This window comes from Brienomyrus brachyistius, chromosome 25 (genome assembly GCF_023856365.1).
Source record: "Brienomyrus brachyistius isolate T26 chromosome 25, BBRACH_0.4, whole genome shotgun sequence".
NCBI lineage: Eukaryota > Metazoa > Chordata > Actinopteri > Osteoglossiformes > Mormyridae > Brienomyrus > Brienomyrus brachyistius.
The window spans coordinates 6,200,218-6,222,493 of record NC_064557.1 but is presented as its reverse complement, the minus strand read 5'-3'; the positions used below and the strand labels follow the sequence as shown (position 1 = coordinate 6,222,493).

General features: G+C 47.1%; 2 protein-coding genes across 14 annotated transcripts; both read right to left on the bottom strand.

Annotated features, from left to right (window-relative positions):
* Positions 1 to 1,137: 1,137 nt before the first annotated feature.
* jade1 (jade family PHD finger 1) lies at positions 1,138 to 12,772 on the bottom strand. Of its 8 annotated transcripts, none has more exons than XM_048995561.1 (13): positions 12,510 to 12,771; positions 10,846 to 10,922; positions 10,108 to 10,152; positions 9,442 to 9,521; positions 8,530 to 8,615; positions 8,281 to 8,438; positions 7,997 to 8,187; positions 6,616 to 6,827; positions 6,241 to 6,408; positions 5,647 to 5,763; positions 4,812 to 5,285; positions 2,504 to 2,621; positions 1,138 to 2,396 (listed from the first exon to the last, which is right to left on the bottom strand). In XM_048995561.1, the coding sequence occupies exons 4-13, from the start codon at positions 9,488 to 9,490 to the stop codon at positions 2,089 to 2,091; spliced, it is 1,881 nt and encodes a 626-aa protein (XP_048851518.1). In that variant the 5' UTR covers positions 9,491 to 9,521; positions 10,108 to 10,152; positions 10,846 to 10,922; positions 12,510 to 12,771; the 3' UTR covers positions 1,138 to 2,088. The 8 variants fall into 8 exon arrangements, with proteins under 8 accessions (XP_048851518.1, XP_048851520.1, XP_048851521.1 ...); XM_048995563.1 differs by having other exon boundaries at positions 12,514 to 12,771; XM_048995564.1 differs by lacking the exon at positions 12,510 to 12,771 and adding an exon at positions 12,330 to 12,500.
* Positions 12,773 to 14,244: 1,472 nt separating this feature from the next.
* Positions 14,245 to 22,273, bottom strand: asmt2 (acetylserotonin O-methyltransferase 2). Of its 6 annotated transcripts, none has more exons than XM_048995569.1 (10): positions 22,121 to 22,271; positions 21,587 to 21,635; positions 19,643 to 19,822; positions 19,304 to 19,478; positions 17,858 to 17,987; positions 17,434 to 17,502; positions 16,634 to 16,752; positions 16,356 to 16,493; positions 15,978 to 16,100; positions 14,245 to 14,739 (listed from the first exon to the last, which is right to left on the bottom strand). In XM_048995569.1, exons 1-10 carry the CDS (start codon positions 22,135 to 22,137, stop codon positions 14,528 to 14,530), a joined length of 1,212 nt encoding a protein of 403 aa, XP_048851526.1. In that variant the 5' UTR covers positions 22,138 to 22,271; the 3' UTR covers positions 14,245 to 14,527. The 6 variants fall into 6 exon arrangements, with proteins under 6 accessions (XP_048851526.1, XP_048851529.1, XP_048851530.1 ...); XM_048995572.1 differs by having other exon boundaries at positions 19,643 to 19,734; XM_048995573.1 differs by having other exon boundaries at positions 19,643 to 19,734; positions 22,148 to 22,250.
* Positions 22,274 to 22,276: the final 3 nt, after the last annotated feature.

Here is a 22,276-nt window from a genome sequence, read left to right as displayed (position 1 = left end):
GAGACATTGTTCCAAATGACTACCATTTCCTTCTGGGTATTCAAAACCTGAATACCTTTGGTTTCGTGTGTGCTGGTGTTCCCCAGTTTCACTCAGGGAATCCTGTGCCTTCGGGGGCATTTGACCTCACAGCAGCGAGCCTGAAGCTACTGCCTGAACGGCCGCATCTTTATGTTTGTCTACCTGGCACCTAGCACTTCCTTGCATCTGTCACCAAACTGTAGCTTGTTACTTATTGCCTAAAATCCATGAGTGCCTTTTTTTCCCATTTCAATATTTGGATGGAAAACGGTTTTGAGCTACCGCGTAAGAATCATTTGGAAGAACTATTGAACTATTGATAACTAGTGATCTATGGAAGCATAAAAGAATGTTCTATGTCAGGCCATAAGGAGTGAGAACCAACTAAATCAACCAAGTTAAGGCGAAGGTGAAACCTCCCTCTTATCCATAAGGTTGGGGGGAGAGATCAACCAATTTGTCACAGAAAATCACGGGTTCATCTAACAATGACTACAACCATCTCCTCTAATGGAGTGCGTTTTTATCCACTACAGAAGGTGACAATTTCGTCTTTTGTCAGAAAACATTAAATTTGTCTGAGAAGGTAGGGGCACTTGTGCGAGGGCACGGCGCAGCGCACAAACACAAGGACGGATCACAGTCTGGGTCACTAAACCACGCGGCACAGACGTCCACGCCGGGCACTGCTCCGGACGAGCCGCCACACGAGCGGTGGACGAACAGATGCGATTTTTCACTTTTCACTGCAAAGCTGGTCCAGGGCCACACACCGCAGACGGACTGCAAGTATCTCTGAATACTGATTACCTGGGTTAATTGCTCACGATTATAGACCCAGACACATGTCAGCAAGTGACAGAATGCCAAGATGCATAGCCGACGGTTTTCATTAGTGCATCACAGTCATTTGGAGAGAGAGAGAGAGAGGAGAGAGAGAGAGAGAGAGGAGAGAGAGAGGAGAGAGAGAGAGAGAGGAGAGAGAGAGAGAGAGAGAGAGAGAGAGAGAGAGAGAGAGAGAGAGAGAGAGAGAGAGAGAGAGAGAGAGAGAGAGAGAGAGAGAGAGAGAGAGAGAGGAGGATGGAGAGAGAGAGAGAGAGAGAGAGGAGAGGAGAGAGAGAGAGAGAGAGGAGAGAGAGAGAGAGAGAGAGAGAGAAAAAGCAACAACCCTGAAGGCATGCTGGCGCCAATTAGCGAACAAGTTCACTAAGGGCTCCATAAAGTGTCCAGTTCTTTTCAATTTAAAGTAGAAAATCCTGTCAAATTATAAGGACATTCATTTAAATAAAGCTTATTAAATTACTGTGATTCTTTACACTTTTTTTTGGAAATTTACAGTGTCACAGGTCCTTACAGGAACCAATAAGTTATTGGCTACGTCAGACTCTGCACTGAGCTTGCACACTAACACTTTAGCACGCCTCGCTCCACTGCTCTCAGTCAGCACGATAACACGTGCTCAGTAGCGCCACCCGGAGGCGCCCACTAGCTGTCCCACACGGAGACCGTCAGCCACGGACAGAGACCAGCTCCTCGCTTCAGGAGGTCGCCTCTGCGGACGCTTCGGGTGCAGAATGTGATCGTAGGCTGGGGATACATTTCTAGGCACTGGGGAAACGAGCAGGACTCGAAGCTGCACACGGAAGAAAGACGATGTAAAAATACATAAAATAAAAAATAAATACCAGCTCTTTGATGGAATCTGTGATTGAAGTTTCTCTTTTTTTTGGAGGCCCAAAAGGGCAAGGGTCAGAGGTCAGGGCCGGCATTCACGAGGCCAGGATGCCGCGGGGCATGATGTCCGAGCCGTAGCGGCGTGTGATGGGCACATGGCACTTCCCCTTTGTCCCCACGTCGGAGTTTGCCAGCTGTGCCCTGGCACAGGGACGACTCCGGGTCCTGCCGGGGGGGTTCCGCTCCGCCAGCCCACGTGGGGCCACGTCCCGTTCCACCTGTGTCTGCCTCCCGCTCTTCTTCGGGATCTTGAAGGTGCCCCAGTTTTTCAGGACGGCAGTGGCTGGCCGCTGCAGAGCAGGACAGGGATTGGCCCGCAGATGGCCATTGTATTTAGAGCTTGTGTGTCCGGGCCGGGGGGGGGGCGGCCTTGGGGGGGGCCCGCTCCCGAAGGCCACTGCGTCTGTCTGATGCTTGCTGAGCCTCGGGCCCCCTGGTGACTCGCCTATGACTCCTCGTGCCGCTGAGCTCGCGCTCATGATCAGGGGGCCTCCTCGTCGAGCCACGGAGTCCGCCCCCCCCTCGGTCCTGACTCTGCGGGGCCGGTTCGGCGCGTTTCCCGGGCCGCAGTTTCACGGGGTGCGAGGAGGCCCAGCTGAGGAATGTGGTGTCCTCTGAACTCCGGGAAGACCCCCTGGGAGCTGACAACCGAAACACCAACAGCTGTTACTCTCAAGCAACAAGCAAACCCAACACGCAGACATCCAGTAAGATTCCCAAGAAGTAAGATCCTCCCAAGCTTCCTCACCTGCCCTCCGGGGCTCCTCCAGGAGCCTGATGCGGTGCTGGAAGATTTGCTCCTGCACCCGGCACAAAGAACGCTTGATCTTCTCCCGGCGCGTCACCATGTAGGTCAGGTTACGTACCTGCGGCACAATTTACACCATGGGAACATGAGAAACAGAGAGACCCACACAAGGCCGGGGACGGGAAGTCCCCACTCTCCAAGTATCATGGTAGGTCCTGCCTGCAACAGCAGTCGGATGAAGCTCCATCATGACTAGCCTGCAGTATGCAGATCACACCACAGCTATTGCCGATCACAGCTGCTCATAAGGAAGAGGGGCTACCAGATCCCACTGGCTGAAAGGAGGCTTGGTAAAGCAAAGAGTCCGGTACAAGTGGGCACACGGTACGGGAGTCTGCAGGGGCAGCCCACACTGCTGGGATTTCCAGCTGTTACATCGTCGTAAACCGGCACCCTCATGTTTTTTCCCCCCATATCATATTCAGAAAATTCCACATAAATGAATATGAAAATGCCAAACCGACGCCATACAATGGGAGCGTTTTTACACATTTCGATTTGTCATGGAAGACTGAAGGCAGATTTGGAAAACAAGCTAAAATAAAATCCACACGCCTAGCAAACTGAATGACTGGGTGTGATGAGCTGTTAAACAGCTTTCCCCGGCCTGCGAGTGCCCAGACTCCTCTGGGGCCTTCCCCAGGGCAGCTGCCTGCACACGCGAGGTGCCTGAACCTTCTCACCACACACAAGCTGCACATTTCACGCAAAAGTATTCACTCGCCGTTGCATTAATTAGACCTCACACATAGCTCACTTATTTCAGACGTCAAAAGAAGATGAAGAAAGCCAAGCAATTAGGAACCACTAGAAGTCCATATATTGTGTTGCAGCCAAAATAATAAAAAGGAACAATTTGGAATAACATACTGTGAAACAGCACAGAAAATATTTTAGTATTTCACACTCACCATAATGTGCCGGAATACAATTATTTTTTTCCATTGCATGTCTCCGCAAAGACAAAACAGCTTGTGGATGTTCACAGGGCAAACAGATCAGCACCGAGGCACCGAACGGGCAGGAAAGACTACAAACTAATCGGCAAGGAAGGACTGAGTACTGAAGCAACATTGACAGCGGAAGAGAAGTCCAGACAGAGCGGAGGCGAAGTCTCTAACCATTAATTACCTAAAATGTAAGCCGGCAAAGGTTACCCTTAATTACAATGCCAAAAGCTTGCAGCTGAAATATGAGTCACGCACCACAAGCCATCATAAAGAATTGACCTTTACTAGTCAGACAGACAATATCACTGTAATAACCACTCAATCAAAATAACATTTCCCTAGCAGAATATGCCTTTAAATCGTTTTCTTTTGTACTTTTGAGATAACAGCATGAAGGATGAAGAAACAGAAGAGAATGGAGAGGTTTGCCGGTCAGCTGTGTTTGCATTTATACTAACGGGTCTGCAGAGATTTCACTTGATTTTTTGCAAACGTGAACAATTTCAATTCTCTAATGACGGGTGAGGAAAATAAGCAAACAATGACCCAGTGGAAGCATGATAATTACACGCTTTAAAGGTTATAAAGGATACGAGGTGCTATTCATGTAAACCCTGTGGGCAGCAAGTCATCAATTACAGCAAGTGTAATGTTCCATCCCCTGACTGGTTATCTGGGTGAAGGATGCAGAGAGACCAGGAGCCAATCCCAGCGTAGGGCACAAGGCTGGGGCTCACCATGCACGGGATGCCAGTAGTAAGAGAGATGTACATTACTAACTAAGCAGCAGTGTTTACAGTCCGGGCGGGCAGGCGCAGCTTTTCTCCTCTTACTGCAAGCTCTGCTTTGATGTTCACATCTCCGTTTTCCACTCTCTCTTCAGACCTCTCTCGATTATAACTGCACACACAGCCATCCCACTGATTTGGCCTCGTCTGCCTTCCTGATCCACAACCTTGTCTGAACCTCCCCCTGACTCATGCATACTTTCTCTAGGGACCACTACTGCAACAAAAAAAAAATGGTCATGTCTTCCTCCTCAGCGAAACTGATTACCTTCACTGTTGTGCATTATCCCTGCATCTGGATTAGGCTCCTTAATTCTGCAACATGCAGAAACGCAAATTCTCTTCCCACATCGGCCCATTCAGGCAAAATAATGCAAAGGAGCAGGACGCAGCCGAGCTCTCAGCCGTTTCGCTGGACCACTGATTGCCGATCATGTGACCTGGCCACAGAGCCCCACCCTCCTCCCAGACCCAAAACCCTCCCGGCCAGATAGCGGCACGGCTACTTACTCGCTCCAGGTCCTGCCGCAAGTGAGTGAAGAGCCTGAGTCTACAGAGAAGCACGTCCTGCTCCGTCTTGGCCAGGCTGTCCTCCTCGTCCCTCTTGGGTGTAAGAAGCGGCCGGTTGAAGTTTGCTCTCCTCCTCAGCTTCCAGTACTGGTACAGGAAGTCCACAAGCTGTTCCGACAGACTCAAGCACCGGGCCACATCGCCCGGCACCACAAAGCGGAAGAACTCATCCTCCAGCTGCTGTAGTTTCATCTTGCGGCCACTGCCGGTCGGCTCATACTGGCCTCCGGCCTGCAGGGTCGCCGCTGTCACACCCCTGCCGTCCTCACGCCCGGCCCTCAGCTTGCTGGAGTGCTTGAGGCAGAAGGACCTGAATTTGACCTCGTCGGTCTCCGTGAGGATGGTGTTCATCTCCAGGCCGCAGTGCAGGGCACAGGTGACGTGGAACGCCGTCCGGCAGTTCTTGGCGGAGCACTGAGACGTGGAAGGTGATTTTAATACGTCAACAGGGAAAGCGAGTGGGGAATGGGGAGGAAGTCATTCTTAAAGACCACACTCATCAGACATGCATCTTACTCTCCTTGGCAATTACTTGGGATGGAGGTCAGGATACACGAGTTTGGTCTTCTCTGTATCACACTTTAATATATGGTTAAATCAATTCAAACGTCAGATGCAGAAGCGGTTTTTAAGCACTGCTTCGCACGCCCCACATCCATTCTCACAATTACATCAGCCGACACTCCTCCACGTTCAGCACCCTGAGAATGGGCTCCACCACGCAGACGCTACCCGCACCGAGCAGCTCCGAGCGGGTGGATGGGGTGAGCCATACCTGGATACACGCGCCGGTCTTATCCTGACACAGGCAGCAGAGCAGAGCCCAGCGGTTGCTGGGTATGTGGGACACGTTGGTGATGGGCTCCATCATCTCAGGGTTCCCGATGCTCACCTGCAGCGACAGGAACCGGACAGGCGTGACCCAAGGCTACGGCGAGCAGCGCCTGAGCACCTTTCAGACCCACACTCCCTGCATTATTCACAACATGCTGAATGTTGTACCCAAAACCAAATCCGTGAACTTGGCATCTCCCGTTCCAGGGAAATCACAAATTTAATACATTTCAGATCAGCGAGGGACAAATGTGCATGTCATATCTCCGATACCCAAAGGTGTTCCATAAGACTGGATCCTCAGTATATATGCCTTTTGCTTACCCATTCCAAAACCGCCCAAATAGACCCATGTACTTATTCACATCCTTTAACCTTCGTCTTGTTTCCAATTTGGCACTAACCTAACAAGCTGACACGGGGACCCGAACACCTGAGCGACCGCACCAAACTAGTCATGCCCGAGGTGCCGTCAGTGGCTTAGGCACGAGCGAGCGCCAGTAGCCGCGGTAACGCTTCAGGACGCAGCACTCGCCTCTGGGATCCAGAGTGCACAGCTGACGTGGACCCACTTGCTGCCGCTGCGCGTCGGCTTCATGGCGCCTGCCTTCCGGGGGCAGAGCTGGCATTTGGGCGACACACCCAGGGCACAGGTCCGACAGAGCCAACTGCCCTCGGGAACCTTCAGGATGCCGTAGCAGGCCTAGCGAGACACACACACACACACAGGTGAACAGGCCTGCACTACTTTCCAGGAAAAGTAAACATTAGACACCTTCACACAGACACAAAGGTAGTTTAATCTGGTTTACACTACTCTGTTTCCTGCTGACAGACAGGTAACCAATCAGGAGCAGGAATGACACAGAGGACACAGGATAAGCACCGGTCTTCCTGCACAACTCCCTACCTGATGGACGCAGACGTTGCACTTGTCACAGAAAACCATCTCGTTGCCATCTTCCCCGTCAGGAGACTGACAGACGTCGCACACAACATCTTCGTCATATTCGATGCCCAGTCCTTCCTCCGTCTCCATGGCGTGGCTCATGTTGTCGTAGCAACGCTGCTCAAACTCCTCCATGACTCGCTCCATCGTCAGCTCATCGATGATCTGCAGTCCTGTGAGGTTTCATGCGAAATTGTAGAGGGTAAAACATGTTTAAATCAGGCGTACAGTCAACTGCACTGGGACACTGTTGCCTCGCAGTGCAAGATCCTTTAAAATTAGGGGACAAACAGTCAGTGACCCAATGACTTAATACGCCAGAGGGTCACAAAAACCATGACAGTGTATGCCAAACATGGACAAACGTCATCGGCAGAGGGACAGCAGTGCCAAATCTAAGCTCACCCACAAGGGCAGATGGACATTTAACGGGACATCTGCCAAAACACCACAAAAGTACAACCGCGATACCTTCTCAACAGAAGCTGAACATCTGGAGCTTCACAGAGCAACACTGGCAGCCAAAGTTGCGGAAGCGTCTATCATTTTTGGCATTACGCTTGAAAAATTTATTTCATGAATATTGGCGGTAATGTTTATAAACAATCAAAAGATGGTTACAAATATCAGACACTGGACGATTACATAAGTAACTGGAGAAAATGGAATAAGGTTCAGCAATCTCTAAAAATTGGACGTGTTCCCACGATTTTTTGCAACTAGTGTAGGATTCATGGCTGGGCTCCCATCAGGAAATCACAAGTATACTAAGACCAGTACATGAGGACACATAACCAGCATGAGGAACACAACAGCAGAACCCCCAAGCAATGGGAACAGAAGCATTATGATCTGATGGGTCAGCTTTCACCCTTCACTCCAGATGAGCATCAGGAGAAGCCCATGGATACCTACAGCCCACGATGTCTGTCGGTACCAGAGTACTCTGTATAATTGCCATGTTACTGGTACCAGGTCCACCCTGTGGCACTAACACTTCTCTCATGCTGCTCCCCACATACACACACTGACAGAGTCAAGTAACGTCAATGGCCTCCACATTCACCAGACCAATAAGTCTTCTGGGGAAGTTCTAGAAGAACAAAAGTACATTTGCTCCTCGTCCATGACTCAGACTGGAGGATTTCTTTTTCAATGGTCCAATACCCCGGTACACTGTCCAGGACGTGCATGACTGCATTCAATCGTAAACTGACCGAATCACTTGTAAAGGAAGGCTGGTCCAAGCCATTAGGATATTGTCGATACATTATTAGACAATTCCATTATTTCTGATGACGGTGAGAATTCGCACAGCCGATATGCAACAGGCACCTCTTACCCATCTCACGGAACTCCTCATTGGCTATCTCCAGCCAGGCCAAGTCCAACTCGCACAGGTCGTAGCGACATGTGGCCTCGGCGAGGGCGTGCAGTCCCACATAGCCCAAAGGCGGCGGCTCGGATCCTGACGAGCGGATCAGCTTCTTGGGCCGGCTGAACATGATAGCTTTGGTTTTGTCGAAAGTGGCCCTGGAAAAGCAACAGGCACTGGTCCGTTTCACACTTACCCGCCCCGAAATGAGCCTGAAAAGAATGTCACATCGCATTTCACACAGAGCCTACCGGACCAGAGGTCGTGGAATGGAGTTCGGACTGACGGGAACCTGCACCCCCTTTTCCCATTCCTGTCTCCACGAGTCGAGCAGGATGAAGAAGTCCTCCGGGTTCAGCTGGACAGAGTCATGCAGCTTCATGGCCGTGATGAGGTCCGTCCTGAAGACCTGTAACACGGCAGTGCTGTTAAACCACTTCACATCGCCCTGTGCATCTCACACACGCTACTCGACCCCCCACAGGACCTGCGCCACTTACCTCAGAGGGTTTCCTAATCTCGGCTCTAGGCCATGTGTTTCTCCTGAGATGGGACTTAGAACTCTGGGACCAGGAGGTGGAGCTGCCTGTGGAGAGACCGAATGAGGTAATTTCCCGCAATTTCTGTAACATCAGGTATAGGGCTTCATGGGTCCCTGTGCCTAGACACAGAATTTAATTGCTCTATAAACATCTGGAGTGGGCAGGAGAGGAGCCTTACACTGCATCTGCCTCAGGTTCAACAAGGCATAACTGGAAGCCCATCACCCACGCAAGACCATATACTATGACCATGCTAATGTTGCCTTAGGGCACTATTTTAAACTAGGAACCGTACAAGAGACCAAACCACTTCGGCTAGTCCTCCATGAAAAGTCGGGTTTCCTGACCTGGTACCACCTCCTTAAATGTCCACAATTGGTTCCTGTTCCTATAATCCTTCTACTTTGTCCATTTTACCCACAATGGACTTCATCTGCTCTAAGAGCATTAGTGTAAAATATAAATATTGCAACCCAATCACAGAAGTGTACATTAAGGTTACCTGAGCTGCTGATCTATCATAATAGAGTACAGTATTATTCTATTAAAAAAAAAAAAAAAAAAAAAAAACTACTACTAAAGCAAAACTGAATAAAATTCTTAGTTGAATTTTCCAATTTCCAGAATTGTGGACCATCAAATCATAAAAGCCAACTTAGACAAGCAAAGCCGATACCCCTCTTCAGCATTCCCACGAGGCCTTGGGGGAAATTTATCCAACATATTCTGACAAACGCATGACTGAAAAAATGGCGGGTGACAGAACTGAATGAATGAAGAGATGGAATGAGCAGCAAGCCGAGGAATGAAAGAAGGGAATCACGGAGGGTGAAAGAAGGAAAATAAACAGGAGAGAGACCCGGGTCTTACTTCCATCATCGGACTCATCGCTGCTGCTGGGGTGTTTGCTGCGCTTCATGGTCAGACGTCTAGGCAAGCAGCGCTGGGTTCTATGAGGACGACAGGGAAAATTAACCATGACCAGCTGCGTCTGAAAATCCCATGATGCAGCTAAGATTCAGGCCTAATCTGTGGTTCGTGGACTAAACCTCACGTTTTGTATGAAAGAGGTGTGGCCATCAATATGGCTTATGACCCGTGAAAGCCCATTTCAAAAGTATAAAGATCACTTAGTATTTTACGAAGATGGCATTTACTCCTTACATAATTTGGTCAAAAGGAACTGTAAGTTTACGCCATCGTAGCATCTGTCACTTAACGGACTCATGTTATTTTGCCTTGAAATTATAATCCCTTCAGTCATTCATGTGAAGCCATTTATATGTATTTGCTTACCTGACACTTTTACCCAAACTATTTTACACTCTTACCCGTTCATACAATCAGACATTTTGCTGAAGCGTTTATCAAACATCAGTTAGAGCAGGCTGAGACCGCACAGCGCTGAAGGTTGTTTCAGCAACCTTCAGGTTACAAGCCCATGTCAAACGCTTTTTCAATTTCTGTAATACTCATTCGACCTGCAGTGTTTCTATTGTGCTCCGTTTCACAGCATAAATACTTATGACCATTTACCTCAACTCTGCCGATTTCTCTCATTACCAGCTCTGTTGCAGACATCTAAACGGGAAACCCACAGTTACATCAACATACAGGTTGATATTGGAGTCATAAATGAGAGCTCCATTCTGCAGTTTTTAAACATCTCATCAACACTGCAGCCATGTTAAACATGAATCCAAGTGGAACAGCAGGATTTAAATGGTTTTGGGTTAAAATTTAAACTGCTGTTATAAACCCATTCGGGGCAATGCTAAAATTAGCCTTCACCCAACAGCAAAAACAAAACGCCCATTTCAGGAAATAGCTATGTTAACTGGAAAATTAGGCATCTCTTACTGCCGACTGGAAACAATGGGTGAAGGCATCGTAAATTCAATAGCAACAGCAAACAATACCACAAGGCTCTCTTCAGCTAGGTAGCACCCAATGACAAACCAGAACTATGGCACCCCCAACACAATTAAAAATAACTATTACATGTTTTTAGAAATTGAGAAGAAATACAAATGGACTGTGAATAAAATTTGGCCCAAATTGCACCCTTTTTCCCACACTCTGGAGAGAGGTGGAGATGTGGGGTCCCTTGAATGTTGCCCTTGGCCCTGTCATAGAAGTATTAATTCATTTTGCAAAGTTTTCAAATGATTCTGCAGGCCTCCGGTTAAACAGGACACGCGACTTGACCGTGGTTCTGTTAGAGCATAATAACCATCCTCCCAATGAACGTAAAGATGACTCAAATGGACTTACGGTGTGCCTTATCAGCTCACAGGCGACTGCCGTCCTTATTCCAAATTCAATACTCGGACTTGCATTACATTTCCTCCCTTAAGTGGTAGATAATGAAAGACACACAACAAACACATTAAGATAAATCCCATAACACATAAACAAGATGTGACAACATCAGGGCACGTAAATGTCATTCTGACTAACACTTTTCAGAAAACACACACCACACATTTTCCCACCCCCAAAACAAATGTCAACAAAAGTAAAGAATTTAAATGAAAGCTGTTAAATAATTTTAGATACATCAACTTTAAAAATGTCTTATCACACATCTTCAACACCCAAAATAAATTATTATTTTTTCCTTCTGAATACACCGATTAGTCCAAACTACATTCAGTGGCCAGCTCCATGAAGTAATTTGAAAAGATACAATAACACCCTTGGTGCTTTCAGTTTTATTCCTACAAGCTGTTTCACCATTACATAGCCCCGACTTGTATATCCATGTTATGTCTACCAGCTAATTCACAGCACATGTATTTAAACTGTACGTGCGGAACTATAATCGTCCGGCCGTGATGACGTCGGGCGGTGGGAGGGGCCGTCCGCTGAGCGCGACCACGCCCCTCGGCGAGTTTGCGTTAACTAATGGCATCCACTTCGCTATATAACCGGACAGCTATAATATCCAATATATCATACGATCAGCCAACACGCATAACACACGAATAAAAAAATAATTTGTAACGGTATTTTTAAAAGAAATATATAAACGTGATGCAAAACGCAAAGTTATGTAGTTGAACTGTATCCCCAGGGGCCTAAACAATTATTAATAAACCTTAATGTTTTCCCGGGTTGCACATAATTTATGCGATGGGGTCTGGAGCCGAGCATTAACATACCCGGCGTAACTGGAACTTGAGCACCCCAGTGTAAGTGAAACGGCAGCGAGAGGGCTGTGCTCCGCAGCCCGCCAGTGACAGCCTCCATTTAGGGGAGGGAGCAGCCCTGCGGCGGGCTGAGCGCGACCAGACAGCCGCTCCGTCCAGAACTCGGCGAGCCAGCGCGATTCCTCATAAAGCGTCGGGAAAACATTACGAGTCTCCCCAGTCCCCAGAGCACAGCGACCGGCGGCGTTTTTTTTCCACATTTACCCGCAACGGCTTCAAAGTGCACGGCCAGCTGTCCTAGTTAGTAGCCCAGGTTCGGCGCTCCTTCGTATTGCGTGTAGTTCGCCTTATGGCGCCTTCATTAACCCCAGTGGGGGGAGAAACGAATAACCTTAAAATAAAAACCATTTATAGGCTAAATATATCCGATAAGACGTCGCGCGCGGGTCGGCGGCGACGGCCCGAACTTTCTTTCTCGTCCCGCACGAGCCCCCAGGTTCGGCGCACAGCCGAGCGCCTCCGAACTTAATCTTTTGGCGCCATTTTAGTGACGTTTCTTTATTTCCAGCGGGCAGCGAACCGAGCCGGGCGGGCTTCCACACGAACCGCTTAAAGTGCGTCAAAAACCGAGGGCTCTGCTACCAGCACGGAGCCGGGGGGAGGAGTAGGGAGGTGAAAAGCAGCTTTCCTAAAATATACGTCTAAGGGGTGGAGGCGAACACTGCGTTTTAAAAGCACCGCCTTGGACTGACCCCCCCGGAAAGCAATGGAGGAAACGCACAGTACCTACACTGCGAAGTGTGGCGTCGGGGGGGGACGGGAGCGCCGTTACGCGAACCGGTCGCTTGCTTAACGCGCGCGGTAAAAACCCCCGTCTGACTGTCTCGCGGGTTTGCGAGCCCACGCAGCCGCTTATAGAGGCACCGCACAGGCAAAGCCCGTCTGACTGACGTCCGTCCCCCGTTATGAAAACATGCGGCCGCAGAACGTGCAACTCCGCCATCGACACACAAACACCGCCTGGCTGACGTACGTTTCCCCCCGGTAAAGGAGAACCTATTTCTGAGTGATCGAGCCGCGGCCACCAGGGGGCGGCATTCCCATTCGAATTGTGCCTCCCTTATCCTTGCAAAATCACTTGTTCGGAATGTATCGATTTCTTTCACAACATGCATAACGCATTTAAATTGTAATATTATAATGATACGTATAATTAATAGTATTGTTGATGTTTGTTATCCTATGACTTACATACTGTCCAAATTGTTGGTACATATCCTAGGTCTTGCACTTTGCGCTTATATTGCACAGCACAACCGCGTTTACTGATCACTTATTTATAGATTATGTAGAGCTGAACATTTAATCTATTTTTTCATTTTATATTATCATTATATATTTTGTTAGTCATTTATCATGTTCAGCCGCTCGGAGTGACATTTCACTACATGTTGCATGTGTACCACTGTGCACGTGATGAATAAACCTCTTGAATCTTGGATATTCATTTCTGGATGAATGGTTGTTTCTGTTACTGCTTGCAAAAAGCTCAAAATTAATTCGGCAGGGCTTGGATCTTTGTAAAATAAAAGGCTCCGCTGCGTGTGCGTTACTGATGCGTGAGATCCTGAAGTGAATGTACTGCTTCTGCGCAGGCTTTTTTTGGGGGGGAGGGTGCAGAGGGCACCCCGGGTGGGGGGCTCCGTCACACGGGCCCCGCCCGCTCGCCCCCAGGGCTCCTGCAGCTCAGCGTTATCTCCACACCCATATTACGCGCTACGCTTATCGGGACTTCTGTGGCTCTGTTGGGCTATTTAAAATTATTAGCCAGAGAATTATATGAAAGTGTTTTATTTTTTATGTGGTTCTTGCTCTTATCGCAAAACTGATGCCCTTTCTGAGCTTGGAGCTGGTGGTTGTAAAATAGTCCCCTACGCTGAATATAATGAGATATTTTGGCGCCTGGAATCGCATGATATCCGTATTCCATATTTTAATTAGTCACCTATTTGTTAACTGAAAATATTTCGCCGCCAAGCATATTTCTTTTGTTGAAAACATTTCTTTTTACAGCGCCAAATGCCTTTGCTGTAACCCCTGAGGATTAATTTACGTTATTTTTAATTACTCTACTTAATGTAGGCCTACTGTACATTATGTAGCTTAGTTTATACTGTAGACCACATATTAGAGCTTAGAATTTAAACATGAAAGTTGTATTTAATCCTGGTGTTTCAAATGGGTGGCATTTCAGTGAAAAACAAGTAAACTGAAATTATTCTTAAATGATATTTTCCTGTTCTTTTCCAGCTAATGTTTCACGAATGTGTGAATTACCGATGACCATTTTCATAAGGGACATTAGGTACATTATAACAAAATAATCTGCTTCAGTATTAGTGTAATGCAGTTTAAGTTAGAAAATTCTTGCAAAAACACTCAATCCTTTAACAAAATACTTCATCAGTAACTCATCTTTGTTCCGGTGTATTTGTGAGCTGGTGTTCATACTGAGACACAGTTATCTTGCATGTTTTATTAACATACTGGACTGCAATGTTTAGCAAACGTGAAATCCTCACGTCAATAGAAAGGTGTGGTTACAGTAAGCAATAGCCCCAGGGGAACTGTCCCAGAGGATTATGGGATGGGGTAGGGTAAATCCTAGAGGCCCTGGGATAGGCTCTGGAGTAGAGGAAATGTTGAGATGTCCACCCATTCCTTTTTAAGAGAGTATGAACAAGCCCACTTTCATGGTAACTCAGTGCAATTGGGACCCAGTGCATACAACACATAACTGGGACTCATTTGGTCCCCAGTATGGCGTCGTACGACTTTCCTGTCCTATGCACCTGGACGTTGTGGAAGCCTGCAGCAGACAGCAGGTGGCGATAGTGCGAGGGGGGGTGTTCTCTCCCCTGCGTTTGCACCATCATGTTGAGGGAGAAGATCTGTGCTGTAATGGGGCCCCTTTTGTTCTCAAACAGCAGGGCCTCGACGATCAGGACCCCACCGCCTGTCAGGAGCGCATATAATCAACAAGGGCAGAACCTGCCCACCCCCTGCCTGTGAAGCACCAACAGACACCAAGAGTATGAAGAGGAACCCATAACAAAGTCTGTATACCTAGAACATCAATTTCCCCTGCTTGGGCATGACAGACACACTGTTAAGCGGTCGATGGGCAGCAGGTACAAACTGCACATCCATTTTATCTAATTGCTTTTCCTATTCAGGCTATTCCAAAAGCTACAGGCACAAGGCAGGGAACGAACCAAGACGGGGGGAATAACCCAGTACAGGGCACATTCACACACACAGGCACACCTACGGGCAATTCGGTAACTCCAATCAACCTCAGCATGGTTTTGGACCATGGAGGTAAACCAGAGTACTTGGAGGAAACCCCAGAACACAGGGAGAACATGCAAACTGCACACACATGGAGCCCTGGTGAAGCCCGGAACGCTGGTCTCACAGGTGCGAGGCGACAGTGCTAAGCACTGCACCACCATGCCTCCCAGGGGGGGCACGCTGGTATATACAGCTCTGGGAAAAATTAAGAGACCACAGTAAAATTTTCACTTTCACTCATTTCTCAATTGGTATGCTTCTGTGTAAAAACAACCTGGCATCTCATTACTGAAGGGCTTCTTCCTTTCTTTATGGGACTTCAGTCCTGCTTCTAGGAGCCTGACATGAACTGTCCTAGCAGTGCACCTCACACCTGCACTTAATGCTTCCCATTCCTTTTGAAGGTCACTTGAGGTCATCTTCCGATTCATGAGAAACTACCAGGTAAGTTAACGGTCATCTCTGGCATTAGAAGGTCTCTTCTTCTCTCTACCTGGCTGGTTTCTGCTGGTTCCCAGTGTCTCCTGCTTCACATTGTTCTTGTGTACTGCTGTCTTAGAGACTTTGAGCCTGGAAGCAGCCTGCCTTGCAGTGTAGCCTTCTGCCAGCAGAACCAGGATTAAATTAGGATTTAAAAATGCAGATTAAAAAAAACAACACAGTGTGGTCTCTTAATTTTTTCCAAAGCTGCATAATCCAGGATGCTCCCTCGCAACAATATACCTAGTTGGTGAGACATTGGGTAGCACTGTTGACTCAGGCCTCCAGGGTTGTGGGTTTGAATCCCATTTCCACTTTCTCTTTGCCCATTTCTCCAGACTCCCCTGTGACTGGAAGATGTACGGAGCAGGTGGACCTTCTGCAGCGACTGCAGAGTCTTTACATGCGCGGCTCACACACCTGGTCTGCAGCTTCGGTGGACCTTCTGCAGCAACTGCAGAGCCTTTTCCTCTTTCCAGTCGTGGATGATCCGTGCCAGGATGTACAAGTCCGATGCCGGAATCTCTCCGGAGAAGAAGTCGCCTGCAGTGAAGAGAGGGAGGAGGTCACCAGACAGAGTGAGGGGCGGAGCGATTGGCCTGCCTTGTGTCAATTCGGGGCGGTTTTCACTCCTGTTTGAATCATCATAGATTAGGGGTATGACAGTCATCCAGACCGAGACACAATGTAATCTGGACCGGGTCTGGCTAAATTTACTGAACTCCCCACCCCACCCCCAATACACACACACACACACACACACTGATTTTCCGGAACAATGAGCAGGAGGAAGCTCACCTTCCACGAAGCGGATGGTGTCGTCCGGCTGTGAAAAGTGCTGCTTGGCTGCTTGCACCACCCTGGGAACATCCAGCACGGATATGTCGGCTGAGGGGTATTCCCGGGCCAGCTCCCGAGCTAAGGCCCCCCCGCAGCCTGCAGACACACCCAGGAAACCCCCACCCACCACAAGCCCAGGTTTTAACACACTCACCAAAAGGAAAACTAATCTATATTCTCTCTCACTGAATATGGATGGATAGAAAAGAAAAACACGAATCTCAGAGTCCTCGTACCTCCAAGGTCGACGACTGTTTTAAAGGGCGAAAGGTCGAATGCGGTCACTACATCATGTCCATCAATGGCCCAGGCAGAGTTCATTAGCCCCATGAACTTCAGCATCTCTTCATCAGACCTGCAATGGAGAGAGACGCTCCTAAACACGGACGCCTACGGAATCGGCCCCCAGCCGGGGCAGAGTGGAGCCTGGGGGCCCCAAGCCCTTTGCAAACAAAGAAATACTTTCAGTTGAAGTATCTGTGTTAAGACTTTTAGACGTTTTGCCGATTGGACAAAAGTGTTGTAGTAACATCTCTGGAAGGAGACTGAACCACTGGGGAATTTCAGAGAGCTGTTACATTTATGTGCTAAGTGGATTTTTTTAATCCTAAGAACCATACAATTAAGGAAGCAAGATCAGTCCTTGGAGGAACTGGGGTTAGGGGCCTTGCCAAAGGGCCCAAAGGTGACATCACTCCGCCGACTGCGGGATCCGAACCCGTTACCTTCCCATCATGGGCACAGCATCCTAACCAGTGGTGGACAGTTCAGGTCCAGAAGCCACAAATCCAGACCGAGATTTTGTTTCAACCAACCAGTTACCAGGCAAAAAGGCTCACAGTCACAGACGCTTGAAATTAAATCTTGGTCTGGATTTGTACTCTCTGAACCTGAACTTTCCATCACTGGTCCTAACCCACTGGGTCACAGTCATTCGCTCACAGTACCTGTGGCTACTTCGCAAATGTGTGCAATTCTCTGTCTGCTATTCCGTCCAAATCGATACAAATAATGACGTAAAATAACTCCAAACAACCTGTATATGGCTTTGAAAATGTCTTCAGATGGAATGCCAAAGGTTTTCTCATTCTGATTCTTCCCCTCCCTGTAAAACACACAGTGGCACACAAGAGTCAGCATGTATAATAATGTAAAAGGCCTAGAGGTGGACAGTTCAGGCCCTGAAAGTAAAAATCCAGACCGAGTTTTTGTTTCGACCAACCAGCTGAGCATGAAGAGTCACGATCACAGAGACCTCGGCTGGACGGCTGAAGCAAAGACTCGGTCTGGATTTTTAAATGTGCATCTCAAAATATATATATATATGAAAATGACATGAATAAAATCCACATCATCCACACTGTGACTTACAATTAATTAAAAAATTCCTGCGTTGTGAAGAAAGCTAATCGTGCTTGACATACACCGTAATGCGGAGGACCGTGCACACTGTGTCCCACCTGACAGTCTCAGTCAGATTTCCCCAGAGCGGGTAGACAGTCTGGGAGAGGTAAACAGTCATGCCGTGGAGCGATTTGCCTCCCGTCTTGGTCAGGTACGTGTTGGACACGTCTGTAGCGCTGTACAGGGCTGCCAGAAGAAGCAGATACTGCATGGGGGAGACTGAACAGACAGGCCAGCGACCGGACAGCCCTCTGCGAGAGATCACCTGAAAACCCGAGTGGCTCTTGGAAATGCCTGTGGGCATCGTTAGGCCGATCACTCGGGGCTACAGCCGAGCATTTTGTGCCGAGCCCCGAGTATTTTAGCCCCGATTCTGATCTTCCTTCCAAAAGTCAAACCCCCGGAAAACTTCTTTCAAGAGCTAGAAACATCCCTGTAAATAGCACTTCATTGAATGCAGTACCTATTACTCATTTGCAAAAAAAAAAATACAAAATCTGTAACTTACTGCCTTTCAGTCTTTGCTTTGTGAACGTAACAAATCCATAAAATGTAACAACTGCAGAAGGTCGGTCACCCATTACGTGCAAATTCAATCGCACACAGCATCTCATTGGGGAGGGTCCTTTGGGATTTTAAGCGGGTAAAGAACTGTCCTTATTTTGTAGGCCTTTCAGTGCCTCAGTGTACGTCTACACTGTATTACAATATATTATTTTACTGTCCAATAAATCATCATTTTGCTAAAATGAAACTCTGCAAGTGGATTCCTTGCAACAAATGTAACTAAATTATTACTCTATTCATACATATACTTTACAATGAATGTGACTGTAAATCTGAAATGTATTACACGGGCTTTCATTCACCTGACAGGGTGAGCTGTTGTGGGTAACGGCCGGACAGAATAAAGGTCTCATATATATATATATATGGATTTAAGTTCATTTTCTTGACGTGAACAACTTCGAATGAGTTTCAGTATCACATTTGCATGAAGCTAAAAGTAAAATTTTTATGCTCTATCCCAGGACTGAATACTCAGTCGCAGTAATACAAAAATGTCGTCATCATGCAATAGATTTCCTCTAAATTCGACTAGAGGGTGCCATTGAATTATTCTGTCCAATATCCACAGAATGCACAAAAATCACTCATACAAACCATTATCTATATAAGTATTGTATAGAGCAAAATGGAAAGTGAAGTTATACAGTGCAGAGGGGTGCAACAGCAAGGAAATTTATAACTCAAAATTTAAATGTATTTATAAATTTATAACATGTAAGGAAATCAACGCATTTCACTCCTTAACTTTCTCTTGCCAGTATGCTGTCATTTTTGAAGCTGCACAGAAAACATGAGCAGCAATTTTAGGCGGAAAACCGAACGGCGAAAACATTTTCCGGCCCAAAGTGCTTCACCAAATCGCTTGTCATTTAAGGAGGCTGTAATTCCGAGCCCTGAATGGCGTCTGACCAAACAGCCCTAGACGAATTCACCTTTATCCTCCGCGGCTTCCACCTCTAGGATGCCGACGCCCACCAGTGCATCCAGCAGCCTCTCGGCACCATCTGCACTGATGTCCAGCTCCTGGGCCACGGTCTCTGCACTCAAAGGCTTCTGGGATTGCGCCAAAAGGTCAAAGACCCCCAGCTCACAGGCAGAGAAAATCACCTGTGTGTGGGAGATGCAAAAGCAGCAAAGGAGACAGGACACTGCAGACGGGAACAACACGGTGAAACACTGCTGAGGACCATTTATATCAGCGAACAATGCAGATCGTACTCAGTTGACTTACGTACTCTCATACATCAGAGTACGGCTTTAGCAATGCATACCTTTGAGACTCTGAAGCCATTCAGATACTCCAGCAGCCTGTAAGGGTAGTCCAGCTCGCTCCCAGACAGACGCTCTGCCATGGCAGTCAAGCCTACAGGGCCAAAGAGAGCCAGACAGGCCGATGGTGGCTTTGAATGATCCCAAAATAGGAAATAACGACTGTGGGAAATGAGCAGTGGCTGCAAGTTTAAAAACAAAGAAAGGAGAAAGGAAGATTTCTAAAAATGTCCTTTAAAAAGACAATATGGAAATCCACAGGAGTGCCAACTTTGGTCAGCTAGCTGGTGTGAGAATTCCAATTTGACACAAGTGTTCATGCTCATTTGCACGTGCGTGATCGTTTTATTACCTTGTACAGGTCCTTCTCAAAAAATTAGCATATTGTGAAAAAGTTCATTATTTTCTGTGATGTACTGATAAACATTAGACTTTCATATATTTTAGATTCATTACACACAACTGAAGTAGATCAAGCCTTTTGTTTTACTATTGATGAGTTCGGCATACAGCTCATGAAAATCTAAAAAAAATTAGCATATTTCATCCGACCAATTCAGTTATGCACTCAATACTTGGTCGGGAATCCTTTTGCAGAAATGACTGCTTCAATGCGGCGTGGCATGGAGGCAATCAGCCTGTGGCACTGCTGAGGTGTTATGGAGGCCCAGGATGCTTCGATAGCGGCCTTAAGCTCATCCAGAGTGTTGGGTCTTGCGTCTCTCAACTTTCTCTTCACAATATCCCACAGATTCTCTATGGGGTTCAGGTCAGGAGAGTTGGCAGGCCAATTTAGCACAGTAATACCATGGTCAGTAAACCATTTACCAGTGGTTTTGGCACTGTGAGCAAGTGCCGGGTCGTGCTGAAAAATGAAATCTTCATCTCCATAAAGCTTTTCAGCAGCTGGAAGCATGAAGTGCTCCAAAATCTCCTGATAGCTAGCTGCATTGACCCTGCCCTTGATAAAACACAGTGGACCAACACCAGCAGCTGACATGGCACCCCAGGCCATCACTGACTGTGGGTACTTGACACTGGACTTCAGGCATTTCGGCATTTCCCTCTCCCCAGTCTTCCTCCAGTCTCTGGCACCTTGATTTCCTAATGACATGCAAAATTTGCTTTCATCCGAAAAAAGTACTTTGGACCACTGAGCAACAGTCCAGTGCTGCTTCTCTGTAGCCCAGGTCAGGCGCTTCTGCCGCTGTTTCTGGTTCAAAAGTGGCTTGACCTGGGGAATGCGGCACCTGTAGCCCATTTCCTGCACACGCCTGTGCACGGTGGCTCTGGATGTTTCTACTCCAGACTCAGTCCACTGCTTCCGCAGGTCCCCCAAGGTCTGGAATCGGTCTTTCTCCACAATATTCCTCAGAGTCCGGTCACTTCTTCTCGTTGTGCAGCGTTTTCTGCCACACTTTTTCCTTCCCACAGACTTCCCACTGAGGTGCCTTGACACAGCACTCTGAGAACAGCCTATTCGTTCAGAAATTTCTTTCTGTGTCTTACCCTCTTGCTTGAGGGTGTCAACGATGGCCTTCTGGCCAGCAGTCAGGTCTCCAGTCTTACCCATGATTGCGGTTTTGAGTAATGAACCAGGCTGGGAGTTTTTAAAAGCCTCAGGAATCTTTTGCAGGTGTTTAGAGTTAATTAGTTGATTCAGATGATTAGGTTAATAGCTCGTTTAGAGAATCTTTTCATGATATGCTAATTTTTTGAGATATATGAAAGTCTAATGTTTATCAGTACATTACAGAAAATAATGAACTTTTTCACAATATGCTAATTTTTTGAGAAGGACCTGTATGTAGTCTGTAGGGTTTGAAAACTATCCCAACGGTTTTGATGTTATTATAGGTTAACTATATTTATATTATAGGTTTATAATAGAATAATAAAGATTTGTCATAAGGTTTCTTGCGTGAGAGTCTGAAAGCGTGAGTCACCCCAAATACGTGAGATCTGGCAGCCCCGCGTACAGATGTTTGACAGAACCTGCGAACATAATACAATTTAATGAACATAATGAAGAATAATCAAAAATATTTTTATTAAGGTATTAATAAACATATTAACGGGGGATGTATCAGAAATGAACTAATCTGTAAACGAATAATTCACCCTAAAGAAATCCTAAGTCGAGTCGCCGAAAAAATAATTTTCATATAAACTCATTATCTTAGAAACGGCAGGTATCTTCACCATCAAACTATCCACCTCCAAGCACTTACTCCGTTCAGCTGTTATAACAATTAAAAGGCTCATTCCTGAGGTTAGGTTTTTACGATTATACGATTACGATTACAATAAGGAAAAATATGATACAAGCGATTAAACTGACATGCCTTAATATGAAAATGCAGTAAAACTTGACGTGCATTTTGATAAAGCATTTCACCCTTTTTGAATACATTCTGTATTAATAAAGCAAACGCGTCGAATTCACCGCACGTTTATATGATTTGAATGCAAACATTTACTTAGAGTTTGGTTCCATAAAAACATACGCGAGCCTGCAGAGGTTTCAATCGTGTTACGCGTCTCTCTTCCCCGCCATGCTAGTGCTGCTTGGGGTTATATCCATATCCTGCCAGTAGGAGGCAGTCTGATTTCTTCCGTGGATCCGAGAGAGAGAA

Bases quoted from the DNA above. Each gene is read 5' to 3' on its own strand.
- asmt2 (XM_048995569.1), bottom strand. The intron at 19,479-19,642 runs GTATGCATTGCT...TCCCACACACAG, and splicing joins ATGGCTTCAGAGTCTCAAAG to GTGATTTTCTCTGCCTGTGA. The intron at 14,740-15,977 runs GTGTGTGAGCCG...CGCTCCTGACAG, and splicing joins CCACCGAAGCTGCAGACCAG to GCGGTGGGGTCCTGATCGTC.
- jade1 (XM_048995567.1), bottom strand. From the start codon at position 9,490: ATGAAGCGCAGCAAACACCCCAGCAGCAGCGATGAGTCCGATGATGGA. The intron at 8,616-9,441 runs GTAAGACCCGGG...GTCTCTCCACAG, and splicing joins CGATGAGTCCGATGATGGAA to GCAGCTCCACCTCCTGGTCC. The intron at 8,439-8,529 runs GTAAGTGGCGCA...GCCGTGTTACAG, and splicing joins AGATTAGGAAACCCTCTGAG to GTCTTCAGGACGGACCTCAT.